The sequence below is a fragment of the Malurus melanocephalus genome, unplaced genomic scaffold, assembly GCF_030028575.1.
Source record: "Malurus melanocephalus ecotype Western Australia unplaced genomic scaffold, MMel_1.1 scaffold_415, whole genome shotgun sequence".
Classification (NCBI taxonomy): Eukaryota; Metazoa; Chordata; class Aves; order Passeriformes; family Maluridae; genus Malurus; species Malurus melanocephalus.
This window is the reverse complement of record NW_026623647.1, coordinates 215,697-242,211: the sequence shown is the minus strand read 5'-3', so window position 1 is coordinate 242,211 and position 26,515 is coordinate 215,697. Positions and strand designations below refer to the sequence as shown.

Sequence of the window (26,515 nt, the reverse complement as noted above, 5' to 3'; positions counted from 1 at the left end):
TGATGCTGCTGCTGATTCCAAGGTGCCCTAAATTGAGCATTTATTGAAAAGTCTGTTATGAATTTTGTCCTTCAAATTACTCCAATAAGAGCAATGTAACTTGGCTGCCAATTGCTACCAAGGCTGAAGGATTTCTTTTGCTTCAAGATAGCCTGTAAATAAGAACTTCAACCCATTTTTTTTAACACAAAATAAATTATGCAAAAGAATTTGACACCAAAAGGAATGTTGTTATGGACTTTATTGGGAACATACTGAGTTCCATCCCTAAGAGCTCATCATCCCCCCTGTGGCTTTATCCTCAAGTTTCTTCAGAATTTACCAAAGCACCTCGAGAACAAGGGTAGTGAAACCAGAAATCTTTCATTTAGAACAAAAATGAGACATTTAATTTTCCTAAACATACAGAGAGGCATGCACAAGATTAATCATTCAACAAAATGTTTTTCTTATTGCATGAAAATACACAGGGTGGGAATGCAAACAAATTATAATTATTTGGACTCCTGTTAAACAGACTAGTGAGCCTTATAATTAGCAACATAATCACTTTAAGACAAATACACTAAATAAAATAATGGATCCTCAGCAGTGCTCCACAGGAAAACGTTAACWATTTATGCTTTATTAATTAGCTCATTGCTTTATCAAAGTTTGGAATTCCGAACCTCAGAGAGTTTCCATCTTTGTTGACTGAGGGATCCACTCTTGGCTGAACAAAGGTTTAAGAGCAGAAAGGAACTTCCTGGTGGGGATGTTGATTATCCAGGCCAATGGATCAATAAAATTCATATATTTCAATCCTTTCCCCCAAACACACACCCACCAGCCCTAATTGATTTCTCTGCTGGCTAATGACCAACCCAGATGTTCGCTGACTTGGAAACGACTGACCAGCACTAAACAGCGYTGTGACCACGTCCAGTGAATCAAAGGCACTGAAAAGAGCTGGATAAGCTGTTTTTCTGATCTATAAACCACAGATGCAACTATTTCTATTACTCAAATCATAAGGCAAAGAATGCTTCATCAACTTGACTGCCAGAGTTATTGGAATTAGCCACTCAATGCCACTTGCAGGCATTAAAAATTCTTCAGGAAATTTCACATTTAGGTGTGTTCATGTGTTGCCCTACATGTAAAAAAAGGAGAGGGGATTAAAAAAAAAAAAAAAAAAGAGAAAGAAGCTAACACCACAAGGTAGACACAGAATACCTGCAGCTATAAAGGGAAGGCAGAAGTGGGGCAGATCTGTGCCAGGCCAAAGGAACAGGCTGAAGTAGAGAAGCTGCCACATTAATCCCCAACATTCACTGCAGGAAAGATGCTCCAGGATCAAAACTCACCACGTGCCAAGGTCACTTCAGAGAATACAAAAAAAGTTCCWTGCTGATCTCACATTAAAAGTTCATAAGCCCATCAGAGGAATTTACTAATGAACATTATTTTATCTGAAGAGCTCTCCTAAACCCAAGTTGAAATCACAAGTTTCAGCAAGTCTCCACAGAGAAGCAGAAAATTAAGTTTTAAAACACCACAGAAAGTGAAAGGATTTTCAGGCAATATGGGGGTCCTTAACATGGGGTCTCATATGCACCAAGTGATAGTGGGGACTTGCAGAACTGGGCTCTGCAAAAAGCTCTCCATCATTCAGAAAAGATCTTCTGAAACAAGAGCACATTATTGTAGTCCTTGAAAGAACTCAAAGCTCTTAGAAGTGTTTGTGCCTTCTCCACAGCATCACAGAATAGCCAAGGYTGGAAGGACATAAMAMACCRAACTGGTCTAAYGTCARAATTTTTATTTGTTGATTACCTGGTAAATTGGTCTGATGTCAGTTAAAAACACAAGCTCTGACTGGCATCCAGAGCTACATTTTTTGTTGGTAGAATGATTTCAGCAACACAAATTACAAACACAACATTCAATTTTTTTAATGTTAGGTTTAACACATTAGTTAGTAAAACAACTTTCTTCAAAAGATCTCCAGAAAAGGCACATCACCAGCAGGTATTACTGCCCAAAAGACTCAGATGGAGACAAACACCCCACCCCACCATCCACAGAAACCCACGTGCTCTCTGGACACACACAAAGGCTTGTGGTTTTTTAAATATTAAAAGAAAAAGAAAATCCTTTCCCCTTTCTGTTTCGCTCTCTCCTCTACTGTATGAAAACAATKTGCCTGCTTTCAGACTCTGGCGACAATTACTTTGTTTTCACCTCATCCGAATGCAAAGAATCACCTCGGTCACGCTCCCGAGATAAAAGCCAAGAGAATTCATTTGTTGTTCCACACAGACACGAGATGTTGGTGACACCTGCACCATCAGGAGTGCAACTGCACTCTGAAAGTGATCCTATTTCCCTCACAGACCCAAACACATCAGCCTCCCAACCCCACTGCCTTCATTTCTCTGATCATTGCACCACTTTCGTGGACAAATTCACAATGTCGCAAGAACAGATCTATCCTGACAAGCAAGGCCAACTGCATAATGCTCATCTAAGTGGCAATAAGATTCATTAATTAGGTTGCTGCTTTAGAGTGTTGTTCCCCTGCAGCTATATTCTGCTCAAGGGTATTTTCAATAGTATTGAATAGATGAAGCAATTACTAAGCAAAATCCACTAACTGATGGCCAGTGTCAGGTTCCTCAGGCCMTGCTTTCAAAGGGTGTGTATATATATATTTATATATATATATTTACTTGAATGAGTGATTGAATTTAAAGGGAAAAAGGCAAAGCAAAGCAAAGCAAAATCCCAGCTGGGCGCAGCTTAGGTGATCTCCAGTATCAGAGGTGTGATCTCCAAACCAGAACTCCCCAGAGCAGACACAGTTGAGATGTAGAGGGGCTCCAGGACAGCTGACTRCACATTCAAATCAGGTTGTTTGCTGTCTAAGGCACACACTTAACTCCCACAATTAATGGCAGCAAAGAGAGCTCGATCTACAATTATTTGCCCTCYTTTCTGACAGCAGTATAAACAACTTGTAAAAATAGTAAAAACTGGATTCCAGCTGAGTGTTCCCTGTTCAGGTATCCAACTTCCAGGCCACTGTTTTATTCCAGTAATACTATTTTTATAACATGACATAGTTCTAAGCATTTAAATTAAATAAACACAGCACAAATATTTTGGCTCTACTGTAAACATGTGAAAAGATTTTCTTGTGAATTGTCGGGTTGGTTTTTTTTCCCTTCCTGCTGCCTCAGTTACTATGATGCTTAGAGCATGCCTCATTAAAGTTGGGAGCAAAAGTAAARAAGTTTTCAGCAGAAGCATTATTTTCAAAGCTCAGGATATCTGTAATTCTAACTGATCTTCCACCTGGCATTAAATCTTCAAAGAATGTCAAAAAGTATCTTAGAAACTTGAGATGCCTGGCTGTATACAGAGAAGGAACAGATGCACCTCTGTAATTTGCCCATAAATAAGTAAAAATGAACCCATCAACTTTTCAGGGATACTTGCATGCAAGCAGGCAAACACATCCTTTTTTTCCTTTTCTTGTGTGTTTGTGCTTTTGGTTTGGCTTTTTTTTTTGTTTTTTGGTTTTTTTTAATTTTTTTTTTTAAGTTTTAAAATATCTTTTGAACCAGACCTTCCAGGGTGCTGGTTAAAACTGATAGGTTTGTTTTTAGAAACTTACTATGCAGCAYTGCCATCTCGTAACCTTCTGCTACTGCCTTTGGCCTCCAAATTCAGGGGGACCCATCTGTGGCAGTAAACCTCACATGCACAGAGTACATAACTGCTCCCAGAAATAGTGAAAGCTCCGTCTGCAAGAGCCTTCTTTAAGGTCACAGCAAGTCAAGTACTGAAGAGAAGTTCTCACCATAAATTAAACTATTCCTGAAACCCAGCAGACACTTCACTGAACTCTCCTAGTTCCCCCCACTCTTTTTCATCTCCGGTTTTAGGCATGCCTCTGAGCAGAAGTGCACGCCCTTCTCTAAGCATTCATCTAGCTGAGCAAAGAAGGGAAAGAAGGGAAAATTCCACAAATTTGAAAGACATTTAGCTAAAGTTTTTTAATGGAGACAAGTTTCAAAAGACAGATCTGAAAAACTGTGGCTAGTCCAAAACCACTTAGAACATCCAATTTTGAAGCTTCGTCTTTATTATTTGCAAATTAATAAACRCATTCTGAATACTCTTCTTCCAACTGATCTGACCCTATTCATTTAAAATGCGATGTAGGGGAAGTGGACTAAAGGACGTGAATCAGAAATGACACACAGTTTGTGGCTTGCAGATTCAAAAGGAGTCAGGTGAGGAACTCCCAGCAGGAAATCCTTAGGCTGAGGGCAATCCTGAGCTTGACAAAAGCGTGTCTGGGTGGGTGATCAGATGGAGCATCAGGATGATGCTTTGTTCTCTTCAGGCAGGGTTCTCTAATGAGCCTCAACACATGGAGGAAGGAATCCTTTCATTCCCTTATCGAGAAGGCRCAGAAATGAAAAGAAACAAAGCAATCAGCTGGTTCCTGCTAAAGCATCCCAGTGCCAGAGATGAAGTTGAGAATGGAGTGAGATGTACATCAGGGGCTGACAGCCACCAGCTCCTCACTGCAGATATTATTTCCCCTTATCTCGTGTCATGATGCTGGCACACTTCTTTCCATTTCCCTCGATGTTTTCCAGTCCTCCTTCAGGACTGCACAATGAGACACAAAATATTTCCAGCACTTCAGGAGCAGCTGTGCTGACCTGGGCAATGTCCCAGCCAGCCACGTGGGTGACCACTGCCTCCCACCTGAGTCCGGAGAGGTGCAAGCTTCCATTTCTCTTTTATTACCTTCTCCCATGAATAGATGCTCAAGCCTGAAGAATCTTTTTTTTTCAATTATTTGAGTCTAGAGGTGACCTTTCTTCTGCCCTTTCTGAAAAAAACGCATCTATAAAGACAACAATAAGACTGAAATCCCAAACCAAAACCAAAAAATAACACAGAAAAACAATTCCTGAACAGATTTCCATACCACCGTCTCCTAAAACACTGTCTGAGCAGGAGATGGAACAGCYACCCMAAGGCATCTCCTGTTTGTTTTATTRATTATTGACTTCAARATAAAAACTGGGAGACCTGCACATGGCCAGGATCCCACTATGCCATTTGCTTTATGAACTCAGGTCAGGAAAATCGTGATCTCCATCTCAGAGATTATTTGCAGTCCAAGAAAAGATCACAAGGTAGATACAGAGGAAGGCAAGTACACAACTTTCAGTTTCACTCAACAAGAACAAACCAATACACATTTCATTTTTATTKGAAAACATTTATTTCTGCCACCTCCTTACAGAACTAATAGTTATTCCTCACATGTAYACCTGAAGGGAGCAGGATGTCTGATACCTGAAAGACATTCAACACTTTGCCACAGGTGATACAGAAGTTTTCAATAGAGAGGACTATAATAGAGAATATATCTCACATCTGAAWTTGAGGAAATAGCTATGAGCAGCATTGCCCTCCTTCTATAAGCTTTGATCAAGGAGACTCAAGAAATATGTTCTACCAGGCTTTGATTTCACTTGAGGGCTTTTTGTTATTTAAATAGTGAATAAAGATGACAGGCAAATAGTCTAATTAGCACAAATATCTTGTTTCCTGAAACTTCYGGCAATTTTTAAACATCTCTTGCTCAGTGCTGTAATGAAGCTCTCTGTTCCCAACCCTGAGCTAGTGTGGGTCTTTAGCTTGACACAAAGACACTTTTCCATTTCTGGAAGGAAACAAGGCATTCCCTSCTGCACCATCTGAAGGAGCAGAGGGGCAGAGGGACCCCAGGATGTTCACACATTCCAGAGGGTCAGTGGATTCTATTTGGCTAAAGCCAAACATCTGCTGGGAGTCACTCAATCCCCATTTGCAAAGCTCAAGGGTCAGAGCAGATTTCATTTCACTTGGTAGCTCCCTCCAAGGRCAAGTCCCCCACCTGCTGGAAAATCGATCAGGGCTCTACCAAACCTCGAGTGTTTTGGTTTTCTGTCAAAATCTTGATATTCCCTTCTGTAGGGTTACAACAACCACCAATACAGACCCCAAACAACCTCYGTGGATCAGCAGGACTTTATGACAMGAAGRTTTCTGTAYTTGGCTAAGCATACACCAAAATGAATCACGACAAACTTTATTAATGCACAAAAGCCATCAGTGCTGGACTGCCCTCAGCCTGAAGCGTGAGGTGACAGAGTGATAATTCAAATCCAAAAATATTTCACAAGACAGCTGAAATACCAATTTATATTTAAAGAATATATTGAATTACCACACATCACACAAAAAGGRGGACTAGAACTTGTGTATTTTGTTGCTGAACTTTCAGCTCAGCATTTTGTGAAAGGCCATCTAGTTTTAACCTAGATRAGTTGGAAAGATTATTCAACTAATGTCTTCTCTGCAAGACTGCAGCTCTGGTGCTAATAAGGGAATTTAATTAGATGGACAAGCCTTGACAGCAATCCGTTTCCAATACACTTAGTATCGAAACAGGTCTGGGAGTTCCAAGATTTGTAGAAGAAATCCACTACTCAACTTAACGTGGAAAAATATCTGAAATTTTGACTAACCAAGATGTAGGCTCTTGTTTYTCTGACTTCATTTGTGACACACATCACATTACCAACAATTTCACCGACAGATGAAACCCCAGTTCCAAATGCACGTGCCATAAAGTTCGAGCAGAATTGATTTTYCCCTCTGCACTGGTAAATCTCACAAATTCCCTGGAAATCAGCTGAGGACATGAGCCCACTCAGCAGCATTTCCGAGAAGACACCCACGGTTTCACCTCCCTACAGCAGCACCCAAAGCCCCAGGACAGGGGAGCKGTTGGACACAAGGGTTCAGAACAACCCCAAAACAGGTTCTCTTTCTGAGTATTTATAATAAAAAAACACACACACACATACACAAAAGGCACAGAATTTTTAAATTTTTTTTTAAAAAGTGCACAAAGCCAGTACTTTCTAAAATTGTAGGGGGAACCAGCCTGCCAGCAGGCTGATGCAACACTTGAGGTGAAGCAGCATAATCAATAAAAACGCTGCACCTTTAGAACCAGCAAGTACAACACGATCAATTCATATCTCAGTGGAGTAGCGTAATAAAAATCTGCAACTACAATAAGCTAATTTAATGATACTTTATCAAGAGCTCACAATTTCCAACCACTGTTGTTCACGGCAGAATGAAGCCCGTGTAAAAATATGTCACGAGTCAATATGGCATTCTACTGAAGAGAAAAGACCCACATCATTAGAATCTTAAATAAGCTTTCATTAAATAAAATACATGAAATTAGCTCCTTCAAAAGGATTTAATTAGTCAACACATGCAGGTTAAACTCACAATCTGCAATTGTGATCTTTTAAGTTGTTCAGTTTCTTAAAGCTTTGTCATAAGAAGGAATTTTTTTTATCGTTATTATTTTTATAATAAAGTGGGAAACCACAGTTCCTTTATGACAAGGACAAAGTACCCCTTGCAAACAGCAAGACACATTTTCATTGCTGCTYTGTACAGAACACTGCCTTGTTAAGGCAATTTCAATCATTTTACGCATCTTCATTAAGTCAGAGATACGGTTCAGCTTTTCACAGAGAAAAACCTCAGCAGCTGCAGAGAAAAGGAGGGACAACAGATTCTTAAACAGAAAAGAGAAATTACCAGTTATCCAGCTTGAAATGRAGCCTCTGGGAAGCCCCATCTGCAGTCTCAGTCATTACAAATCACAATAATTACGTGAGCTCTCAGCCCATGTATAAAATTTCAATACCTAKGAAGGGCTGCAACGTCCACAACACAGAAACATTGCCAGCTCATTTTGCCAGGCTTCAGGCTACTTGTAACACCGAGAGAAGATGAATCAATAAAACGTTATCAGTAAAACAGTTTGATTCCTGCACAGTTAAGCGCACGGCCACTTCTRTATTTCAATCCCCTCAGGTCAATATAATTTTACACAGTTACCCGATTCTCAGCAGTGAAATGATACTGGTAGATGTTTCAGATATTCCAAAGCACTTATTTCTACATGGGGAGGGTGAAAGAAAAAAAGAGGAAAAAAAGAATCTCTTGTTTCCTACCTGGTTCAAAGTTSAATTTTCAGACCAGTCTTAAATTCAACACTTTATCCATCGCAAATTCAACTCTTTATCCCAGCTCCAGCAAATGAATTCCCTCTCAACAGTTCCCTCAGCCCAATCTTGGGTGTCCTACTCACCCAGGGATTAAACAGGCATTTGGGAAGAAAAATAAGTCAAATCTGGATCTGGCCTTTCATTCAAACTAAATCTGAGACATGAAATAAGATGTAGTTTCTGCCCACTCAAGAAAATCAGCCCATTTAAGCAAATTGAACTATACACCAATAAATTCTGCTAGGTTAGTCACCACAAGGGCTGAAGAAAACTCTAAATGCTGCTGACAAAGACTAACTGCACAGTTAATACAACATTTTGCCTCATACCCAGATAATTCTTCATGCATACTCTGAACTTCCAGCTTCCCACCTGGGTCTGCAAGAAAATAATGCCTCAGGTTMATCACATACCTCCAGAGAGCTGCATTTTTTGCATAAATAAGAGCAACAAGTGTGCTCCCAAACCCAAGGAAGAAATAATTTTATGTCTAATAAACTACAGTGCTCCAGAGACAGGGAATACCCACAAGGAATTGCTTTTTAGATGCAAGTCCACCTTCCTTAACTTTACAATGTCTTAATAAAACAGTATAAACCAGCCATGGGCTCTGTGAAGTCAAAGGCAACTGATTTCACCTGGACTTAGTCCCAAAAAGCAAAAAAGGCCCCCATAATTTTATTTAATTTCACCACCAATTGTATCTCATTTGTTTGCTTCATTAACTCCTGCACTATAGGCAACACCAGCGCATTCAAAGGCAAGAAGCACTTTTTGGGTTTTTTTATTGCAATACAAGACTGTTTAATCCCATATTCAATTCTAAGCAAAAGTAATGAACATTTTAATAACAAGAAAATCCATGAAAGCACCATCTACTGTCCTGTCATGGCTCTTTTAAAAGGCTTAGTTAATCTTCAATACTTAAAGGATGGTGGAAATATCTGAGGGACAAAGTCCCCTGGTTTATATGGTGTGATTCCCTTGCCACATATGTCTTTATTGGGAAATTACATGAATTTCCCAAATACTGGCACTAAATTTTTTACTAGTTTAAAAAATAGCAGAAAAGGCCCAGTTGCCAAGAAATAAAGCACACAAATTTACTGAAAGGCAAAGCTGCACTAACCCATTAATTTTTATATTTTGTTATATGACCAAAACTGTTCTCATTACTTTCTTCTGAACAAGTTTCATAATTGCAAATTCTCAGACAATAAAACTTAAGTGATCTCCACACTCTGTTTTCCTCCTAAATAATGAGCCAACCACCACAGGCACACACAGGAGGAAGAAGCCTGTCTATTTTACTAKAAGACTCAGCTCATGAAAATCCAACTGCATCAATCCTTCTTTTATTATTCTTTCAAACTTCCCAAATCAAATAACTTTCTTGAGCTTGGCTAGAGCCTTCTGAATAGAAATTCCACWGGGGAAAGAGGTTTTAGATTAACAGCACAATACATTCAGAAATCAATAGATAAACCCTCAGTGCAGCAGCACTACCCGAGTCCATGAGACTGAACTAGGGCTCAGAAAATAAAACAAACCACTCAGAAACTAATTTCCTAATCTGCCCATTTTTGTTTTTGCACTGAAACCAGCAACATGAACTTCACCTCTGTATCACACCCGGAGAATTACTGCCTAATGTTCTGAATCAAGAATACTTTTTATTTGCAAAAATATATTCATTGTTTGTATTTAAACCAGAGGGTTTTGTTTGGTCGTGCTTTTCTTTTTATTTTTAAACTACAGAGATAAAGCTGGAAGGCAATGATGCAAGTTCAAGATAACCACACATGGGGGTGCCCATCCTGATACAATGAAAGCCCCTTAAATCTATAAAACAATGTGATTAGAAGTCGGGTGAGGGATAAGGGATGGAGTGAAGCTTCTAAACTTACAGAGAAAATTCCTTAARCCTSGTCTCRACTYCACTCCAACACCTGGCCTGGATGGKATCAGCTTGGATTGTTCTCTATGCTGGAAGCAGGATGGCTTTTCCTTGATCTGTTTGACCTTTTCTCTCCTCATTAACAGTTGTTTTCTCCATTTGCCAGAGTCCCTTTTGCAATCCTGAGGACTGGAGGGGAAAGGGTAAATCAGAGCAACAGCTCTGCTTGGCCAAAGGCAGTGGGACCAATTTCACAGCGAGCTGCAGTCGTGAACTCAACTGCAGAGCACAGAGCTGGCTCTGCCTTGGAAATGCACAAAGCCAGGAGCTGCCAGAGAACAGAAAACATGCTTYTGCCTCTGCCATGAGGCTGTTCCAGCAGTCACAGACATCCCAGCTCTGCAGGATGGGAACGGGGCACAGCATCTCCCCGCTGTACCCCCTYGGTTCAACCCCAAACCTGCTCAGATTAGAGCAGACACAAAGGGAAATGGATTTCCCAACATTTTGGTAAGCTGGAACAGCTCTGATGGCACAAGCCCCCAGCCTCRCTGGTGCTCCTGTTGTGTTCTATTCATTAAATCCCACATTTGTTATTTATTATCCTGCATTTCTGTAAGGCAAACCTAAAGAAACGTTGCCATGACAAACACACACAGCAGAGTTTTCATACGAGCCTGATCCCCATGATGTCTCTTCCTTCCATTAACACAGCCCCACTTTAGTGTATCTCAACAAGACAATCAAAATATTTTCGGTCCTGCTGYCGTGAGCCTCTCACAGGGGCCGATCACCAAATCTAAAAATCCTCTGCAGCAAAGCAKAAGAGCTTTACACACAGCCAGACCTCTCAGATGCCATGGGCTAGGATACCCTGTTATAAGGCTGTAAAACTATGGCCCGTGGCTCGGGTCCAGCCTGCAGAGTAATTTAATCTAACTCACAAAGAAATGAGGAAAATGGCCTCTGCTGTGCTGATTCAGCAGTGCTGGAAGCCGTGCCACCCTCTATCAGCTYGTAAGAGAGTGCTTTGTCCACGCTGCCAACTCTGTGTAGAGCAACTACTGGGCAGAAGAAAGGACCAGCAGGAATATTATGTGCCAGATTTTCGGTAGATGTAAGTCAGAACACTTCCAGTGACTTAAGGAGCTGCACCGATTTACATCATTTCAGGATTATAAGGATTTACATCCACTGGAAGTTTCGCTTCTCTTTTTTTTTGTCTTTTAATTAAAAGAATGGTGTAGACTTGGCAGCAGTAYGAGCCTTCAAGAGAATAAGATTTGGGAAGGATCCTGCAAAAGTTTCAGGCACAGGGAATGGCAATAAGCCATTTTTAGTTTAAAAAGATACAGTGGCCAAATTGAAATTCACAGGATGTACATAAATTCTGATCCATACATGAGCAATATACAGAAGCATACATTTTCACTCTTTACACTGGAGCTCCCTAAATATAACAATGGCAAAAGAACAGCAAAAAATGAAAACTTTGTTCATTCAATCTGGTTATATATCACGAAAAACTATCAACACAGATGTTATCCCTATTTATGAGTCACAACCAGTGCCAAAATAAATGCCATGTATTACTTAATTTCTTTCTCCCAACTGCAAGTGCCAAAAAAAAAGACTGCCACTGAGATTAGGAATAACACAAAAGTGGAAAAAAACAGGGGGTGCTGCTCCTGAGGAAGCAATCCAACTGGGCAAAGTTCGGTTTGCACTGATTTCCAAATAAATTCAGAATAAGTGCAACACAGATTGTGACCTCAGAGCAGTTTCTGTTGCTCATCTGCTCACCTCTCACAAGAAGATCCATCATAGAAGTATGAAAATCTGCCTAAACCTCACTTGTTTCCTATGGATGAGCCTGACAGGGAGAGAACAGAAGGAAAGTGAGAATTTGGTGCCTGAGATCCTTAACTGGGGCCAGATTGATGCTTTGAGAGTGAAAGTGAGCAGTACCTGTAGGGATKGCCACAGGGAGAAGGACACAGCTGCTCTCAGAGCCATTTCTGTGGCACASTGACCCACTCCCAGGCCAGCTGAGCCTTCAGAAACACTCAAAAACAGGCTGATAAATAATCAAGCCACTGTTACCATTGCAGTTCAGCTGATGTGTTGCACAAGAACTCAAAAATAAACTGTTTCAAAAGCCACCTCAGGAAAAAAAACAAACCCCTTAAGCCAAAATGYCTCTGTAGTGAAGAAGTGCAGCCTCATTCCATCCAGTCTTTTTCACTGCTCACCTCTGAACAGGTCAGTTTTAAATCTCCTTCTTCCCATGAATCCAATTTAAATGTGTTCTTCAAAGGCTTCTGCAATTTTAGGAGTATTAAATTTTATACCTCCTAAGCTATTTATTAGCCAAGGAAGTACTTAATTGACATTCACCAGATATTAACTTTTTTGAGCATGTGGTACAGATTTTGATATATAACCCAGAGGTTTTTTTCTTTACTTTTTGCTGTTGGATTTGTTGGTTTGGTTTTTTTTGGTTTTTCCTTTTTCAAGACAGTTCTCCTAACAAAAGGTTTCTCAGTGTGTGGATTCCCTACAAATGTCTCCTGGAAATGCAGACAGATATACTGCAATAAAAGACTGCTCACAAGGGACCCTGATGCAGATGAAAGGTCAAAAAACCACTCAGACTGTTAATAAACTGTTGCAGAAATATTGTCTTTAGGTCTCCATAATTTCCACCAGTTCTGGCAGTGTCTAGACCCAACATGAACCCTGGCCCAGCAGTTTTGTGGGGCACCCAGAGCTCCAGGCACCCACATCTCTTCTTCCTACCCACCCTTATTTTAATTTTCCCTTTTTTTTTTCTTCCAGAATAGCCCCACTCCACAGATGTTGAACTCTCCCTGTTCCAGGTGCATTGCCAAAGGACACAAGTGCTGATTAACAGAATTTGCTTCATCATCAGCTCTTGCAGGCAAGGAGAGGTGCTCTCTCTGTTATTGCACAGGTAAAATTGGCTACACCACTGCTGCTCTTTAACAGGATAACATGATGTCTCAATTCACAGCAAAAAGGGAAAATAAGACTTTTTTAAATTGAAAATGCTAGGAGAATTCATTCTGGTAAAACACTCCATCTGCAGTGATCTCTGCCAAACACCACAGTTAGTTCAGAACTCACAGGAACTCCCACAAAGCCACGTTTGGTGACCAGGGTGGGATTAAACCTCTGCTAACACCAACCCTGATATTTCTTACTGCCCATTGCCCACAAAATCCATYTGTGRGGGCTTYMTAGAATTGTTTMGGTTGGAAAAACCCTCTAAGATCATCAGCCTTTCCCCCAGCACTGCCAAGGCCACCACCAGCCCACGTCCCCAAGTGCCACATCCACAATCTGTTAAATCCCCCAGGGATGGTGACTCCACCACYGCCCTGGGCAGCTGTGCCAATGTTTAAAAACCTCTTTARTGAAGAAATTTTCTACTGCCCAGCCCAAACCTCCTCATTTTCTTCTCATCAGGAGGTCTCAAAATCACCCAACACGCTTTGGAGTAGCTTTGTTAGCATATACAGCAACCAGCTTTTTAACTTTGAATTTCTCTTATAGCTGAGACTTCAGGCAAACAAAAGAAAAAAAGAAAAATCTTTCAGTAAACTTTRCACAGAGATAATCAATCTACTATTCAGGTATTTGAACAGGCATCTAGAGTTCAGTGTTCCAGAGATCACTGAACTTCTCCTGATCAGGGTCTCTTCTCRTGGTTTGAAAAGAGGATGGGGAAATCTTTGGGTGCAATCCAAACATTTTTGATAGTTGCAATCCTTGAATATTTCMTCACTCCAAATCTTGCCTTGACCTTTAGTTTCTCCTTCATCCAATCAACTGTACACATATTTTTGTTCATCCTTAACCTGTCCTTTCTCTCCCCAGGCAAAGGAAAAATCCAAACATCATGAAAAATCCTTTTTTTTTGTAATGCCATTTACCCACTTTTTTTTTTTTTTATCCTCTACAGAGATCCAAAAGCATTTAGTCAACTCAAAAATGCCCAGAAGCCCATAAAAAGGTAAATAAGTGAAAGTCTAATTTCCACAATAATTCAGGCACAAAATAAAAAAAAAATATTTAAGGCTTATGGAGAGGAGCAAAACAGTTGCCTTCCATGTGYAATTGTGTAAACCTGTTTGGAAGGAGCAAAGCAACATCAGACTCCTAAAAGACAAAGGGCAGGGCACACTGGTGTGAAACAATGATTTTTTCTGACTCTCCAGGGAAGGACTTTCACTGGGAGAAAAACTCTGGAAATTCTCTATCCCAGCTCTTTTTCCTCTCTAAACTGAGATGCTCCAGAAGGAGATTTTAGCAGGGGGAGTCTCTTCCTCCAGCACAGGGAGCAGCAGGCATCTGCCTTYCCTCAGTTACCAAAACACACAGGCGTGATGGGCAAAGTTAAACAGAGATAATAAACACTAAAATACTGCAGTGTGGGCTAGGCCTCCCAAAAAGCACTGTGAATAATTCAGATCTATAAAAACAGGCAGCTGGCTTGTGTAGGGTGAACACCTTGCTTTCCACACCTTACAAGATGAGCTGGGAAATGGGAACACAGCCAGGGTAGAAATCCCCACCATCAGTGGAAATAGATGATACCACAGAGTCCAAACTCCACACAAAAGTACAACGCTCCCAGTTACTACTTTAGATTTAATTTAATCCTGTTCTTTCAGCTCGTATTGGGATTAGTAACTGCTCTGTCAATAAAAATGTCTTTTACTGAGCAGGCCTCCAGCATCCTGAGGGAAGTCAAACTGGAAGTCTTGTCCTGTAGCCTGGACATGCCTTTGGTCCAGCAGGTGAGTTGGGGTATTTAAATAATCCAACTGGGCAGAGAATTTCAGCAGCCCTTCCCCTCCAACAGCAACAGCAATTTATTTAAATTCCATGGACCTAGCCTRGGCTTTTAATGTGGAATGTCTCTAGATGGTGAAAAATCCAAAGTCCCAGAGTTTTTAATCCTCATAAAAGTCAGGAAAAGTACTGAAAACTGAAGACATTTGGAATTGTGTTCCTACAGATCCCGGACAGACAACACCAAGACATTTAAGGCTCAGTTTACCAAGCCACCATTYCAATTTTAGTTATTGAAATAACTTTACCCAGAGCATGTTTTGATGGTTCATGGTCAGAGCAGAAGGCTCTATCACATGGGATCTGCCACAGCCTCTTTTGAACTGAGTTTGTTTAATTCCTTTATTAACAGAAAAGATAAAGGACAGCAGCATATGCTTGTTACATCTGCAAACCATCCACAAGCAGCAATGCTGCTGGATGTTGAGATTAGAATTCAAAACAATCCAAACCAGTTAGATAAGGCTGATGATCAAAAAAAAAAAAAAAAGAAAAAGATGTAATTCAACAGAAGAGGAGCAAGGTAACACGATTCAGCAGGATTAATCAACTACACATACACAAAATGACTGGGTAGGTAGCAGTTCATCAAAAAACGATGTGGGAGGTTATACTGGATCACAAGCTGAACATGAGTCAACAGTATCATACTGTTAAGAAAAAAAGCAATCATCACATTAGATAAATCAACTGGAGTATTGCCTGCAAAAGAGRTAAAGCAATATTCCCTGTCTGGTGAGCACTGTGAGACTTGGCTGGCAGTGTCACATCAACGTGGAGCAGCAAAGATGAGGGCWCAGAGGAGGGAGCCAGGCACGACATGGAAAGGAGCAAAGGAGAGGTTCAGCCTCCAGAAGCTGAAAAATAAAATTTTCAAGTGTGTTGGAGGGAGAAAAACATAAATAAGCAACTGTTTTCTGTGTCCATAACAAATACAAAGGGGTTTAAATTGCATCAAGAGAGCTCCAGCTGACACACAGAGGAAGCAAAGGGAAGTCATGGAATGTATGGGAAGAAATCCTCCTGAGCTCCTCCAGCCCTGGCTCTGAGTCCATCAAACAGCAGCAGAAAGGTCCAGGTGACACCACAGCAGCTCTCAGTAAAATCAGTGAGACTGAGGGAACTGTGGCATTCCTGCAGTTACCTGTTCATCCCCACTGCCCACATCAGGAACAAACAGGTTTTTAAATTTTATACTTTAAACTAGTCCTGACTTGCACTTTATCACTTGTGGCAATTCCCTCATTTTCCATTTCCTTCATTTTCCCAAGCTTGTATGTTTTTCCTTCATATACCCGTAATTCCAATCTGTTTTTCTTGCCACATGGTGAAGGAGCAGACATTTGTTTCACTGACCTGCCTTTTATGATTCTCTAGACATGAACTGACAGAGGGAGTTGATATTCAGCTTTGTAGGAAACAGTTCTTGCAATCCTGACTGTCTTTGGAAAACAGCTAYAGTCATAATTATTTTAAAGACAATTTCATTTAATAAGGATTGAAATTACKACAAGACAAGCTCAATGTAACAAAATTTTAGATAGAAAGTAATTTTTGTGACTAACCTATGAACTGCTAGGAAATTGTGATTTATAATAGGCACAGTAATAGCCTTTAATGACTGCAGTGCTTCTGGCTATCCATGAAACAGACTGGCTCGTTTCAAAGCAGAAAGGGCATCTATTTTGTTTTTTTYCTCCTTCATGGGTGGCCCATGGATATCTTCAGGGTCCTCGGAGGAGCTTCCAACACCCCACTGTGCACAGCACAGAGCGGCTGCCATTGCCATGCTGATGTTAATGGGCTGCAGTTGATGTGACCCCTTGCTGAATTCCTGCCACTGCCTCTCTGCTACAGAACAAGCAGCAGCAAAGTAGAGAGTGCACAGCCAAAACAAAAAAAAATTAAAATTTTATATTGGAAGGGAGCAGGAAATGGGAATGTGGATGCTGGAGCCTGGGGTCACGAGGCACGGGGCAGCAGGAGMGGCTCAAAGTYGCTGTTCCCAACGACAGCRCAGCCCATATGCCAGAACATTTGCCACTTCTCTCTCCCTCTGTGCAACTGCRAGCCAAAATTAATAAATAAATTAGGGATAATGAATATAAACAAGACAAATCGCAAGCCTGTGGCAAAAAGAAATCTTGTTGAACATAAGTATGTTTCATGTCACAGAGAACTTGCTTAAGAAACAAAACATTCTCCTGAAACAAGTGAAGTAGTGACAAATATTTTGGGAAAACAGAAACTCCACACACTGTCTTTTATGCTCCTAAAAATAAAGAGGAAACATAGTGTTTTTTCAATATAAGTGCAACATTTCCTCATGCCAGGAGACAAACTATGCCTAGGTTAAGGCTGGACTTTAATGGAAGCAAACAGCTGAATGCTGGTCCCTGGTGGTTCAATTATTCTCTCTTTAAAGGTAGCGCTTCCAAGAAATTAGAGAAACACCGTTTCCCAGTAAGGATCATGTTTTGCAGGCTGTTGCAATGTTTTTATTTGAAGCTGTTTGATTTGTATTTGCAGGAAAGCTCAGCTGATCCCTCTGCCTTCTCATCTCCTCACCTGCCAAGTGGGGTCAGAGCCCAGTGAGGCTGCAGAGCTGCTTGCTCAGCACAGGGTGGACCAGAGCAGGCTCCAGGACCATCCAGTTGGGTTCCAAGTGTCYCCATCAACAGGGACTTCATGGCATCTCTGAGAAACCTCCTGCAGTGTCTGACAACCCTCAGCATGAAGAACATCCTACCTCGAAACAACTTACAAGAGATGGTCTCCATASTGAATCCTTATGTTAAAAAAAAGAGGTATTTCAATAAAGCTTTTATGTATTTTGCTTCTTTTTAAACAAAAATTGTGCTAGTAAAAGTCCTAGTGTGGTATCAATTACATTTTATCCATGAAGTTTCTTCCCATGTTTAGGTCCTGCATTTCAGTGTTTGTGCCCATTTTCTTCTGTCCTTCCTTGGTGCACCTCATCCCAACTCTCACAAGGAATTCACACACCATGATAAAGTCTCCCCCACAGGACTTCTTTTCTCCAGGCTAAACAATCCCAGCGCTCTCCATCTCTCCTTTCAGAAATACTAATAAATAAACATTAAAAGAAAATATAAAAACCGATATATCCACAGCATCCCATGCAGTAAAAAAAAACCCTGGCCAAGGACACTTCTGGGTTTTACCCAGAAAAGCAACCCTGGAGGTGATGAGGGCACAAAAAGGAAAATCGAATGTGAAGCCAAATCCTCTCCAGAACATTTGGCTGGGGCACAAAAGGTTTGCCTACACAAAAACGGATACAGATCAATTCCACTGAGCCTGCAGAGATTCCTCCTGCACTGCTCCACATCAGGATCTGGAGAAATCTGTCTGGAGTCACTGGCACAGGTCCATCTCAACCCCCTCATCAAACCACTCAAAGTTGCAGTTCCCAAAGTACTGATTTCTGCTTTTCAAACACCACTTTCTGCTCTTAGTTCTTMCTATTTCCATTTGCCTGAAAATAAAAAATTCTGCTTGATACAGCGATGGCACTAATTCTGAATATACCAGTAACCTCAAATCAAACAGAAACTCCCTTCTTTCCCTATGTTACTCAAATTCATTCGATGAGAAACATTAAGAAGCAGATTTCCAATGAAATCCTATCCTCTGTAGTTTTAATCTCTTCTTGCCCTTCAAATAAGACTTTTAAGTATTATCTATATTGCTAAAATATTCTATGAGCTGTGCACATGGCCCATGCTGCTGTCGAACCAAGTGCTTCACCAGTTTTGAGTCTGCCATGAAATAAGCTCACTCTAAAAAAAAATTAAACTCATTTCCAGGGCAGAAATTAAGGCAGAAGGAGGCCTGCACATAAATATCAATGAAATTAGGCAATGAGAACTGGCATTAGGTCAATGAAAATTAAGCAAGAAAATATTTCACTGCTAGAATAAATAAGTTTCAATTGCCACATGCAAAAACCGTAATTTCCAGAATGCTTTCAGYATCTGCTCTGTGAGATCACAGCTCATGAGCTCTGTCAGTGACTGTCAATTCCTGTACACAGAACTGACTTTGAAATTAGCATTTTCTAACCTTAAAAGACCTACCATGATCAGCTTAAGAGTTCAAAACAACAGGTATTTCACAATAAAGAACTAATTGATACTGTTCCAGACACGGCTTATTTCCTAAAAGCCTAAGCATAAATAAAGAAATGAATAAATTATTCAACAGAAATTGTTGCTTCATTTTCTTCCTTAATACCTATTTAGAGTGCCTAATTTGAAGCAGCACAATTCTTTAAGAGACAAATCCCTGAAAAAAAGAGAGAAGCTTCAAGTCTGTTGTTGGAGAAGCAGATTTATTCAGATAAAAATCAGTTAACTCCCCAGAATGCAGAAAAAAGTAATTTTGCTTGGGTTTGAGGAATTTGGTTCAAAGCTCTGAACTAGAAAGCAATATATACAGTTATTAAACAGTGTAAGGGGATTAACTCTACAGAGTGTTATTGACTACTCCAGTCTCATTAACTGCAGTTTTATTTAGATAAAAATGTCATCTTAAACATCATTTTTGTGTCAGAAGTTAGATCTGAAGAACAACATTAAAAATACATGGGCATCAGCAGCTCCCCGATCTGCAGCAGCTCTTTCTGGGGTCTCCCCTGGAACTCGTGATGGAAATTATGGTTTTGATTTGCAACATGCCCATCATGAGAAACTGCTTTTAAAAGGAGTTGTCCTGCGGAACATGAGAAGTGTTTTCTGAGAGGCAGCTTCACTGGAGCATGTACAAGCTGAGCACAGAGGGCTGATGCCTGTCTGCCTCTCTTTCCTCCAAGAAAGGAAGGAAGAAAGGTTAGGGAAAGAGTTCTGGGCTCCCAGTGGACGTTCTCCTACTTTCTGATTTTATTAGGGAACTGTGAAGCTAATTACGTGTACAGTAACTTCGGTAACTGCTTTTCATGCAGAATCACAGACCAGAAAATAATGAAATCGTGAATGGGAAAGCCTCTCTGCTTTTTCAATCCACAGCAGCTTGGAGAAGGCACTGGCTATTCCAAGGGGGCTGCAGCAGAGCTGCTGCAAGCTCAACAACCCCACCAAACACCAAAACCAATCCTCAGGCTCTTCCCTTCCAAAAGCACCCACWGGACACACCAAGGGGCATTTGGAAGCCMMMRGGRWYCCMMMMMMYYMMMWYKGRWKKKGKKRAWTYYKRAARRRAWWSMRRKTTTKRAAMCTYWAWKGGGRRAAWWAAAAAGCTTTTGACCATGAAGAACATCCTACCTCTAAAAAATTTACAAGAGATGGTCGCCATAGTGAACCCTCATGCAAAAAAAAAAAAGGTATTTCAATAAAGCTTTTATGTRTTTTGCTTCTTTTTAAACAAAAATCATGCTAGTAAGAATCCTAGTATGRTATCAATTACATTTTTATCCATTTGCATGAGCTTGGCTACCTCTGGTTTCATACACTTGCTTAGACAGAACATGCTGGCAGAGTTTATTCATCTTTCCATACGAAAATAAACCGTGCTGCCACGCACTTCTCCCCAAACGTGGCTGCCTACACGAGYGAATTCACCCTGCTCGGGGTGGGCAACAGAAACATGAATCACTGCAGATGGAGAGATGCACAGAAAAACAAAAAAGTGGCTGTGCCTCTCATCTGCTTGTGTTGTCTGCTGTGAGTGGTTTTGTTTAGGTGTGTTTGGTGCAGTGGTGGTGAACACTGGAGAATTAATGCATTCCATACCTTGATGCTATCCCACCCACTCCCAGCTGCCACGGCCTCACAGCATGCCAATTAAACCTGGACTTGTAAAAAAAYCTATTTTTCTATTAATTATAATCTTATAATACACCATAAAAAATAAAAAAAGGGCACAAAGCCAATATCAAGAGCATCATACTGCAATCCACTTCTTCTTTCCCTCGCTCCCCAAGAGGCCACTGGTGATCATCACTCCCGAACACTGAGTTCACATCAGGAATCAGCTCCCCTGAGACACTGCTCAACTCCTTCAGTGCAGCCCCACACTCCCTGCTCCCCAGCCCTCAGGACCAATGTTTTCACCATGTTAAGTTAASATGAATAATTAACAGAGAGGAGAAGATCCCCGTGCCGCAATCGTCCTCTGCCAYGCTGCAGACACGGAGATCTTCCCCTCAGGCTAAAGCAGAAAACACTTAACGAACCTATCTTAAACATTATCACGCATCAGCGATCAAGACTAAGTTTATTATCCCGCAAACAAAAACAAAGACAAAGAAGTATAACAGATCACAGCCCAGTAACTTTCATTAAGAGATGCAGTGATGGCATTTCTAAGGCTCCACAAATCACCTCAGCTCGTACCCCATCACCAGACCACAGTGCTGGCAGGGATGTGCACTGTGTGGTATTTGTGGCACTACTGGGGAAAACTATTTTTAAGYCTAATTAACATGAAATTTTTGGAATGCAGATGCTTTTCATTTATACATAAAACAAAATGCCRTGACATTTCTCCCATCCATTTATCATAAACAAGTTAATTACTGTGTAACAAATAGCTCCTGCTAGAATCTGTATGTTTTGAGCATGTTAGAGAGCTGACTCAGGCAAATAAGATGAACCACAAAGTAGTAGCTAATAGCTTACGGCATACTTATAATAAAACAATGACTCTGTAAAAGCTCTTGTTGTCAAATTAAGGCTAAGCTATTTCCATTGGAATAAACCAATTATAAGCAGTCATTATCTGTTTAACTTGATTCAAACCTAGAATACTGTAAACACTTTCATTTTGATGCATTCATAACAGTGCATACATTTGAGAGCTGGATATTGCAAAGCTTAAAAGAGAAATGTTGGGTTTATTGCCACATGGGAACATCCAAACTTCCCCGTGTGGAGGAATTCCACCATCATGCTGAGGTCTGCATACTCCCTGATTTCTGATGAACAAACCTTTGGGTATAAACTGTCCCAGGACTGCCCACCCCTCCYTCCTAAGGACAAAATTAGCATTATCCATAAAACCCTCAGTTTGCTCAGTGAAATCCCCCAAGAGCCATCCGAGCTCCATATATACTTTTCCCACCCCCAAATTCCATGAAAGCACTGACAGGTGAATTCCTGCCTACTTTTTTTTTTTTCTTTCTTTTTTTTTTTTTTTATTCAGGCAAACAGTCCCATTTGGCCTGCAGAATGAATTACTGAATGCTGATGAATAAGATGGTGGTAGCTGGCAGCAAAGCTCTGCGTGGTAAGATGGTGTGAAATAGTACATATGTCAATCTATCAAACATGATAATGTAAGCAATCTGAACCCATTTTTGGTCTGAACTATTGTACAATACTTCACCCAGATGGATGAAAGAGATAAACATTTTATGCTTCAGACACATCAAGTGCTAGGAAGTAAAATTAAACCTAAACTGGAAAACTACCAATTTTACATGCTAGAGTATATATAAAGAACAACACGAGCATGAAGAAGAAKTTGCTCACCCATTATTGTATAAATTAATTAGATATATTTGCTTGCTATGATAAACAACAGCATGTATTTGACTGTAGAATAAAAGGTGCAAAGATGATAGTTTACTTATTAGCAAACACAGCACTTGCACTTTTTTTTCTTSCTCCTTTTGTTGAGAAAATGCTTATAAATCATGAAACTTGTGACAATGTTATCAGGGCATGAATCTTGAAAGTGGGGTATGGATACATAACGTGTCCCCAGGGTGAGTTCAGCCCTAAATCAGAGGCAGGTTCGCCATGACTAATGAAAAACTGCAACTRGTCCCTAAAGAATAAAATCAAATAGAAATATATTTTCATTCAAATCAACTTGACAGCCTGTGTAAATATAATTTCATATTTTAAAAATATCAGTTAAACCAGAAATTTAATGACAGCTACTGTCCTGTCTTGAAAGTCACAGCCATCTAATGCCTCCAAACAAACCCTTCTGCTCCATCCCTGTTGTCCATCTCCATAAACACAGCACAATTTTTCAAGCACTAAACTGCAAAAAAACACTCCTCTGAGCAAATATATTTATGACACGGCTTTCTCCAGTACTCAGAGAACATTTTTTATCAAATAATTTGCAAAGCTAAAAGAGCATGAAATCTACTCAGCTTCCAGACCGACCTGCAAAGCCGCCTTCATATTTGGGAAAAATTGCTACCAGTGTAAACTATTGGTATTTGGTCTTTGTAGGGTTTCATATTTTTGGGCTTGTCCATCTCAATTCCCCCTTTGGTTACCCTTCAAACTAAAAATAAACTCCCCAAGGTCCACTAATTAATGCCAGGCCAGTCAAGAGAATTCCTGAACAGCAACACTGAGACAACTGGGCGCAGAAACAAAAGTGATTGCCAGCTCATGCAGAGCAAAAATGTCCAGTCTTGGATTCTGCTGAAGCCAGAGAGAASGCTGACAAGTCTCCCTCTCTTCTGAGAAAAATCAAAGTAACAGAGCAGGTGTTTGCTCTGGAGGAAGACAGAAATCCCAGCTTTCTGGCAGAGAGACATGCATGTGAGCAAAATGTACTCAGGAAAAAACTGCCAAGGGTTTATAAACCCTTGAGAGGAGCACCRAGTCCTGATCTGCTCCCCAACTTCTTGGGGTGCTGGGGGGGGTGGGATTTTAACCTTCTCTTGGAATAAAACCGTRTTTTTCTGTGGCATGCAAATATAAAGTTTAATTATTTTTAACTTAAAAGGGATCAATACACAGGATAATCTATTGTTATTTGGATTACGAAGACRTCTTAGAGTTTACAATCACAAAAGTGGTTATAATCCTGCAATTACTATAAAGCTAATTGGTAGTTTCTTTTYGCCTGTGTTTTCATGTTGTCAGTGGGGCAGTAATGAAAATGAATGCCACATTTGTGAACAGAATGTCTGTAGGCTTGTTTACCACATTTCCAACAACAACGTCTGCTTTATCATCCATTTCAAAGCAGAGATAATTTAGGGATCTTTGAATTTCATACATAAAAATACTTTCAAAAATATCAGATGCAGAGCTGCTTCAGACGGGGTGGGAGTGGGAGACTCAAGAGTGAAGTGATGACCTCGCATAGTATAACAAACCATCCACCTGAAGCAGACAGCACGCGGACTTGGAATGATTCATCTGTATTCAAACTGTGCTCAGGTAAACCACTTAGTGTTTCATCCTCCTACAAACATAATTCTGCAGACAATTTCACCATCAAAACCAGCATCTTTAAGCCTCCTTTCACCTCCTGAAAATACAGTTATTGCAGAAGCTATTAAGCTTTTTATTCCACTTACCTTTGAGTAACTTCTGCCCTTCCATGATGTTCTGGGAGATGAATGCTGTGTAGTCTTGTTCTGAGAAGCCAGGCTTGCATGTGGGTCTAACTGTAAGATCCCCATTGTGTGCCTGCAAAAACAAAACAAGGGGAATGCACACCATGACTTCTGTCATTTGGGAAAACGTTTTGCACCCAGAGATGGAGTGTTTAGGCATGAGCAAACCTGAACAGTAAAGCAGTGTGCAAGTAGAAGTCGCTTGTGTTAGAGTGCCTATCTGTTGGAGTGGATCCATACTGTAGCTGCAAAAAATAAAATGGGCCAGCAATAGTTGCCTGACTACAAGAGTGCATTGTTTGTAGGAAGGCTGGAATACTGGGCACTGTCAGAAGAGGGGAGGAAACAAAGAGCAGCAATTCATCAAGGCGCTGTGCTTGCACTGGAGACACGGAAAGGCCTGATGTTGCAACACCCAAATCACTGAGGTTTGCTATAAGAACCCGGGCAAACCCCAGGATGGAAGGGGGAGAAACAGGAGCCTGAGAGCAGGTAAGGACACCTTTCCTTCCCCTTCACCCTGCAGCAGCCTCCCCAGCCCTGCCTGCTGCTGCCTCTGGGACTGTCCAGGCTCTGCACTCATCCCGGCAGCAGGAGGGGATGGAGGGGATCCCAATTAAAAATGTGACAACGCACAGTCTGGTGCACAACGTGCCAGCACCCACAGGGAAGCATCCAACTAAACACTCAGCTGCAACTTTGGGCTAGCAGAGAGAGGATCCAGCCCCTGCCACAGGGACAGGGCAGTCCCATCACAGCAGCCCACGCTCCSTGGGATTCCCTGGCAGGAAAGGTCCCAGACCCCAACTCCCAGGAACTCGCTGACGGCACACAAGCCCGTGATTTATGCCCGGCGAGCGCCAGGTGATTTACGCACTAACAAGTGCTGGTGGCAGGGGATTTCTAACGCGCCCGGGCTGCCRGCAGAGCCAGCCAGAGCATCGCTYAGCGATGCTGGCGGCACCTCCGACKCCTCCAGACCCGGCAGCGYCGGCTGAAGCCGGGGGACCGGGAGCAAAGTGCAACTCCAGGCGTGCACCTGCATCCCCGGGGGAAGCATCGTGGGTCCCCCGGGCCCCCCGAAACACTCCCGCACACGGACAGCATTAGACACAGAGAAGGGAGCGGAGAGAAGGCTCCTTTCGGATGAGCTTAGTAAGCAGAACACAAGCCAACGTACTCGGCTTCAAATCACGCTCGGGAGATGGATGCCAGCTACTGCATGGGAAGCGCAAGGAAGCGGCGGCTCTGTTGGGCTCTGACCGCGGCTGGCAAGATGTTGCCATTAGGAAACATTTCAAAGGGTCTCAGCGAGGATAACGGGCTTTGAATATGAGATCGCCCCGTTATTACAGCGGTGCTCGCTAGACGAGAGCGCATCGGGGCTATTCCTGCGCACCCACCAGCCCCCGCAAGGCTCGGGACATCCTCACACATTCAACTTGGCACCGGGGGGATTGAGRCAGAAAAATAAGAGGCTCTTGTTCCCGCAGCCAGCCCAGCCCGAAAGCCGGCAGCCGCCCGGCTCTCTCTGTAACACTGCAGCCACGCGTTCAGGCGCTTGTTGATGTTTTACACAAATCCCTCAATTTCAGGCGGCGTGGGAAAAAAACCCTAAAAACGCCAAACTTTTCACAGCATCACCCCCGAACACGATCCGGGCCCGCTCGGTGGGTTTACGGGCTGGTAAAAATAAAAAGTTGGGGGCAGCAGCGCGGAGCGGGCTCGGCGTGGAGCGCGGCGCGGCCGCGGGGGCTCCGCGGGGCTCGGAGCGGCTCCGCGCCGGGACGCGCCGCTGCCCCCGAAGTTTCTCCGGCGAGGCGCAGCGCGGAGGGCAACTCGCGCCGGCACATGAGTCGCGGTTCAAAAAAACCAAAAAAATAAACAAAAAAACCCCAACAATTAAAAACTGCACGGCGGCGATTTGAAATAAAATAAAAGCAGAGAAACGGCCGAGCGGCGGGAGCAGAGGTAAGAGAAGAGGAAGGAAAAGAGGAAGATGCTGCGGGGGCGCCGCTCCGCGCACCCACCACCACCACCACCACCCGAAGTTGCCGCGGCGTGCGCGGAGGAGCCGCGGCGGGGAWGCTCCTCTCCCGCTTCCCCGGAGCGCCGCACTTACCGCCGCCGAGGCGCAGGCGGGCAGCAGGAGCAGCAGCAGCAGCAGGCTGCGGCCGGCGCTCATGTCGGCGGCGGGCGGTGCGCTGCAGAGCTGGCCGGGTCCCGCCGCCGCCCCGCGCCCGCCGCTCTGCCCGA

The 26,515-nt window shown here is 42.1% G+C and overlaps 1 protein-coding gene and 1 long non-coding RNA gene across 2 annotated transcripts in view; one reads left to right on the top strand and one right to left on the bottom strand.

Annotated features, from left to right (window-relative positions):
* The window catches only part of CDH4 (cadherin 4), a 405,208-nt gene extending 378,699 nt beyond the window's left edge, over positions 1 to 26,509 (bottom strand). The window contains exons 1-2 of the mRNA XM_057379655.1: positions 26,382 to 26,509; positions 24,221 to 24,332 (exon numbers count right to left, since the gene is read on the bottom strand). Coding sequence (XP_057235638.1) covers positions 24,221 to 24,332; positions 26,382 to 26,444 — 175 coding nt within the window. The 5' untranslated portion in view covers positions 26,445 to 26,509. The remainder of the gene's footprint in view (positions 1 to 24,220; positions 24,333 to 26,381) is intronic.
* On the top strand, positions 14,022 to 17,571 carry LOC130581516 (uncharacterized). Its single transcript, XR_008966215.1, has 3 exons — positions 14,022 to 14,086; positions 14,802 to 14,873; positions 17,458 to 17,571. It is a non-coding gene; the product is annotated as an uncharacterized LOC130581516 (long non-coding RNA).
* Positions 26,510 to 26,515: the final 6 nt, after the last annotated feature.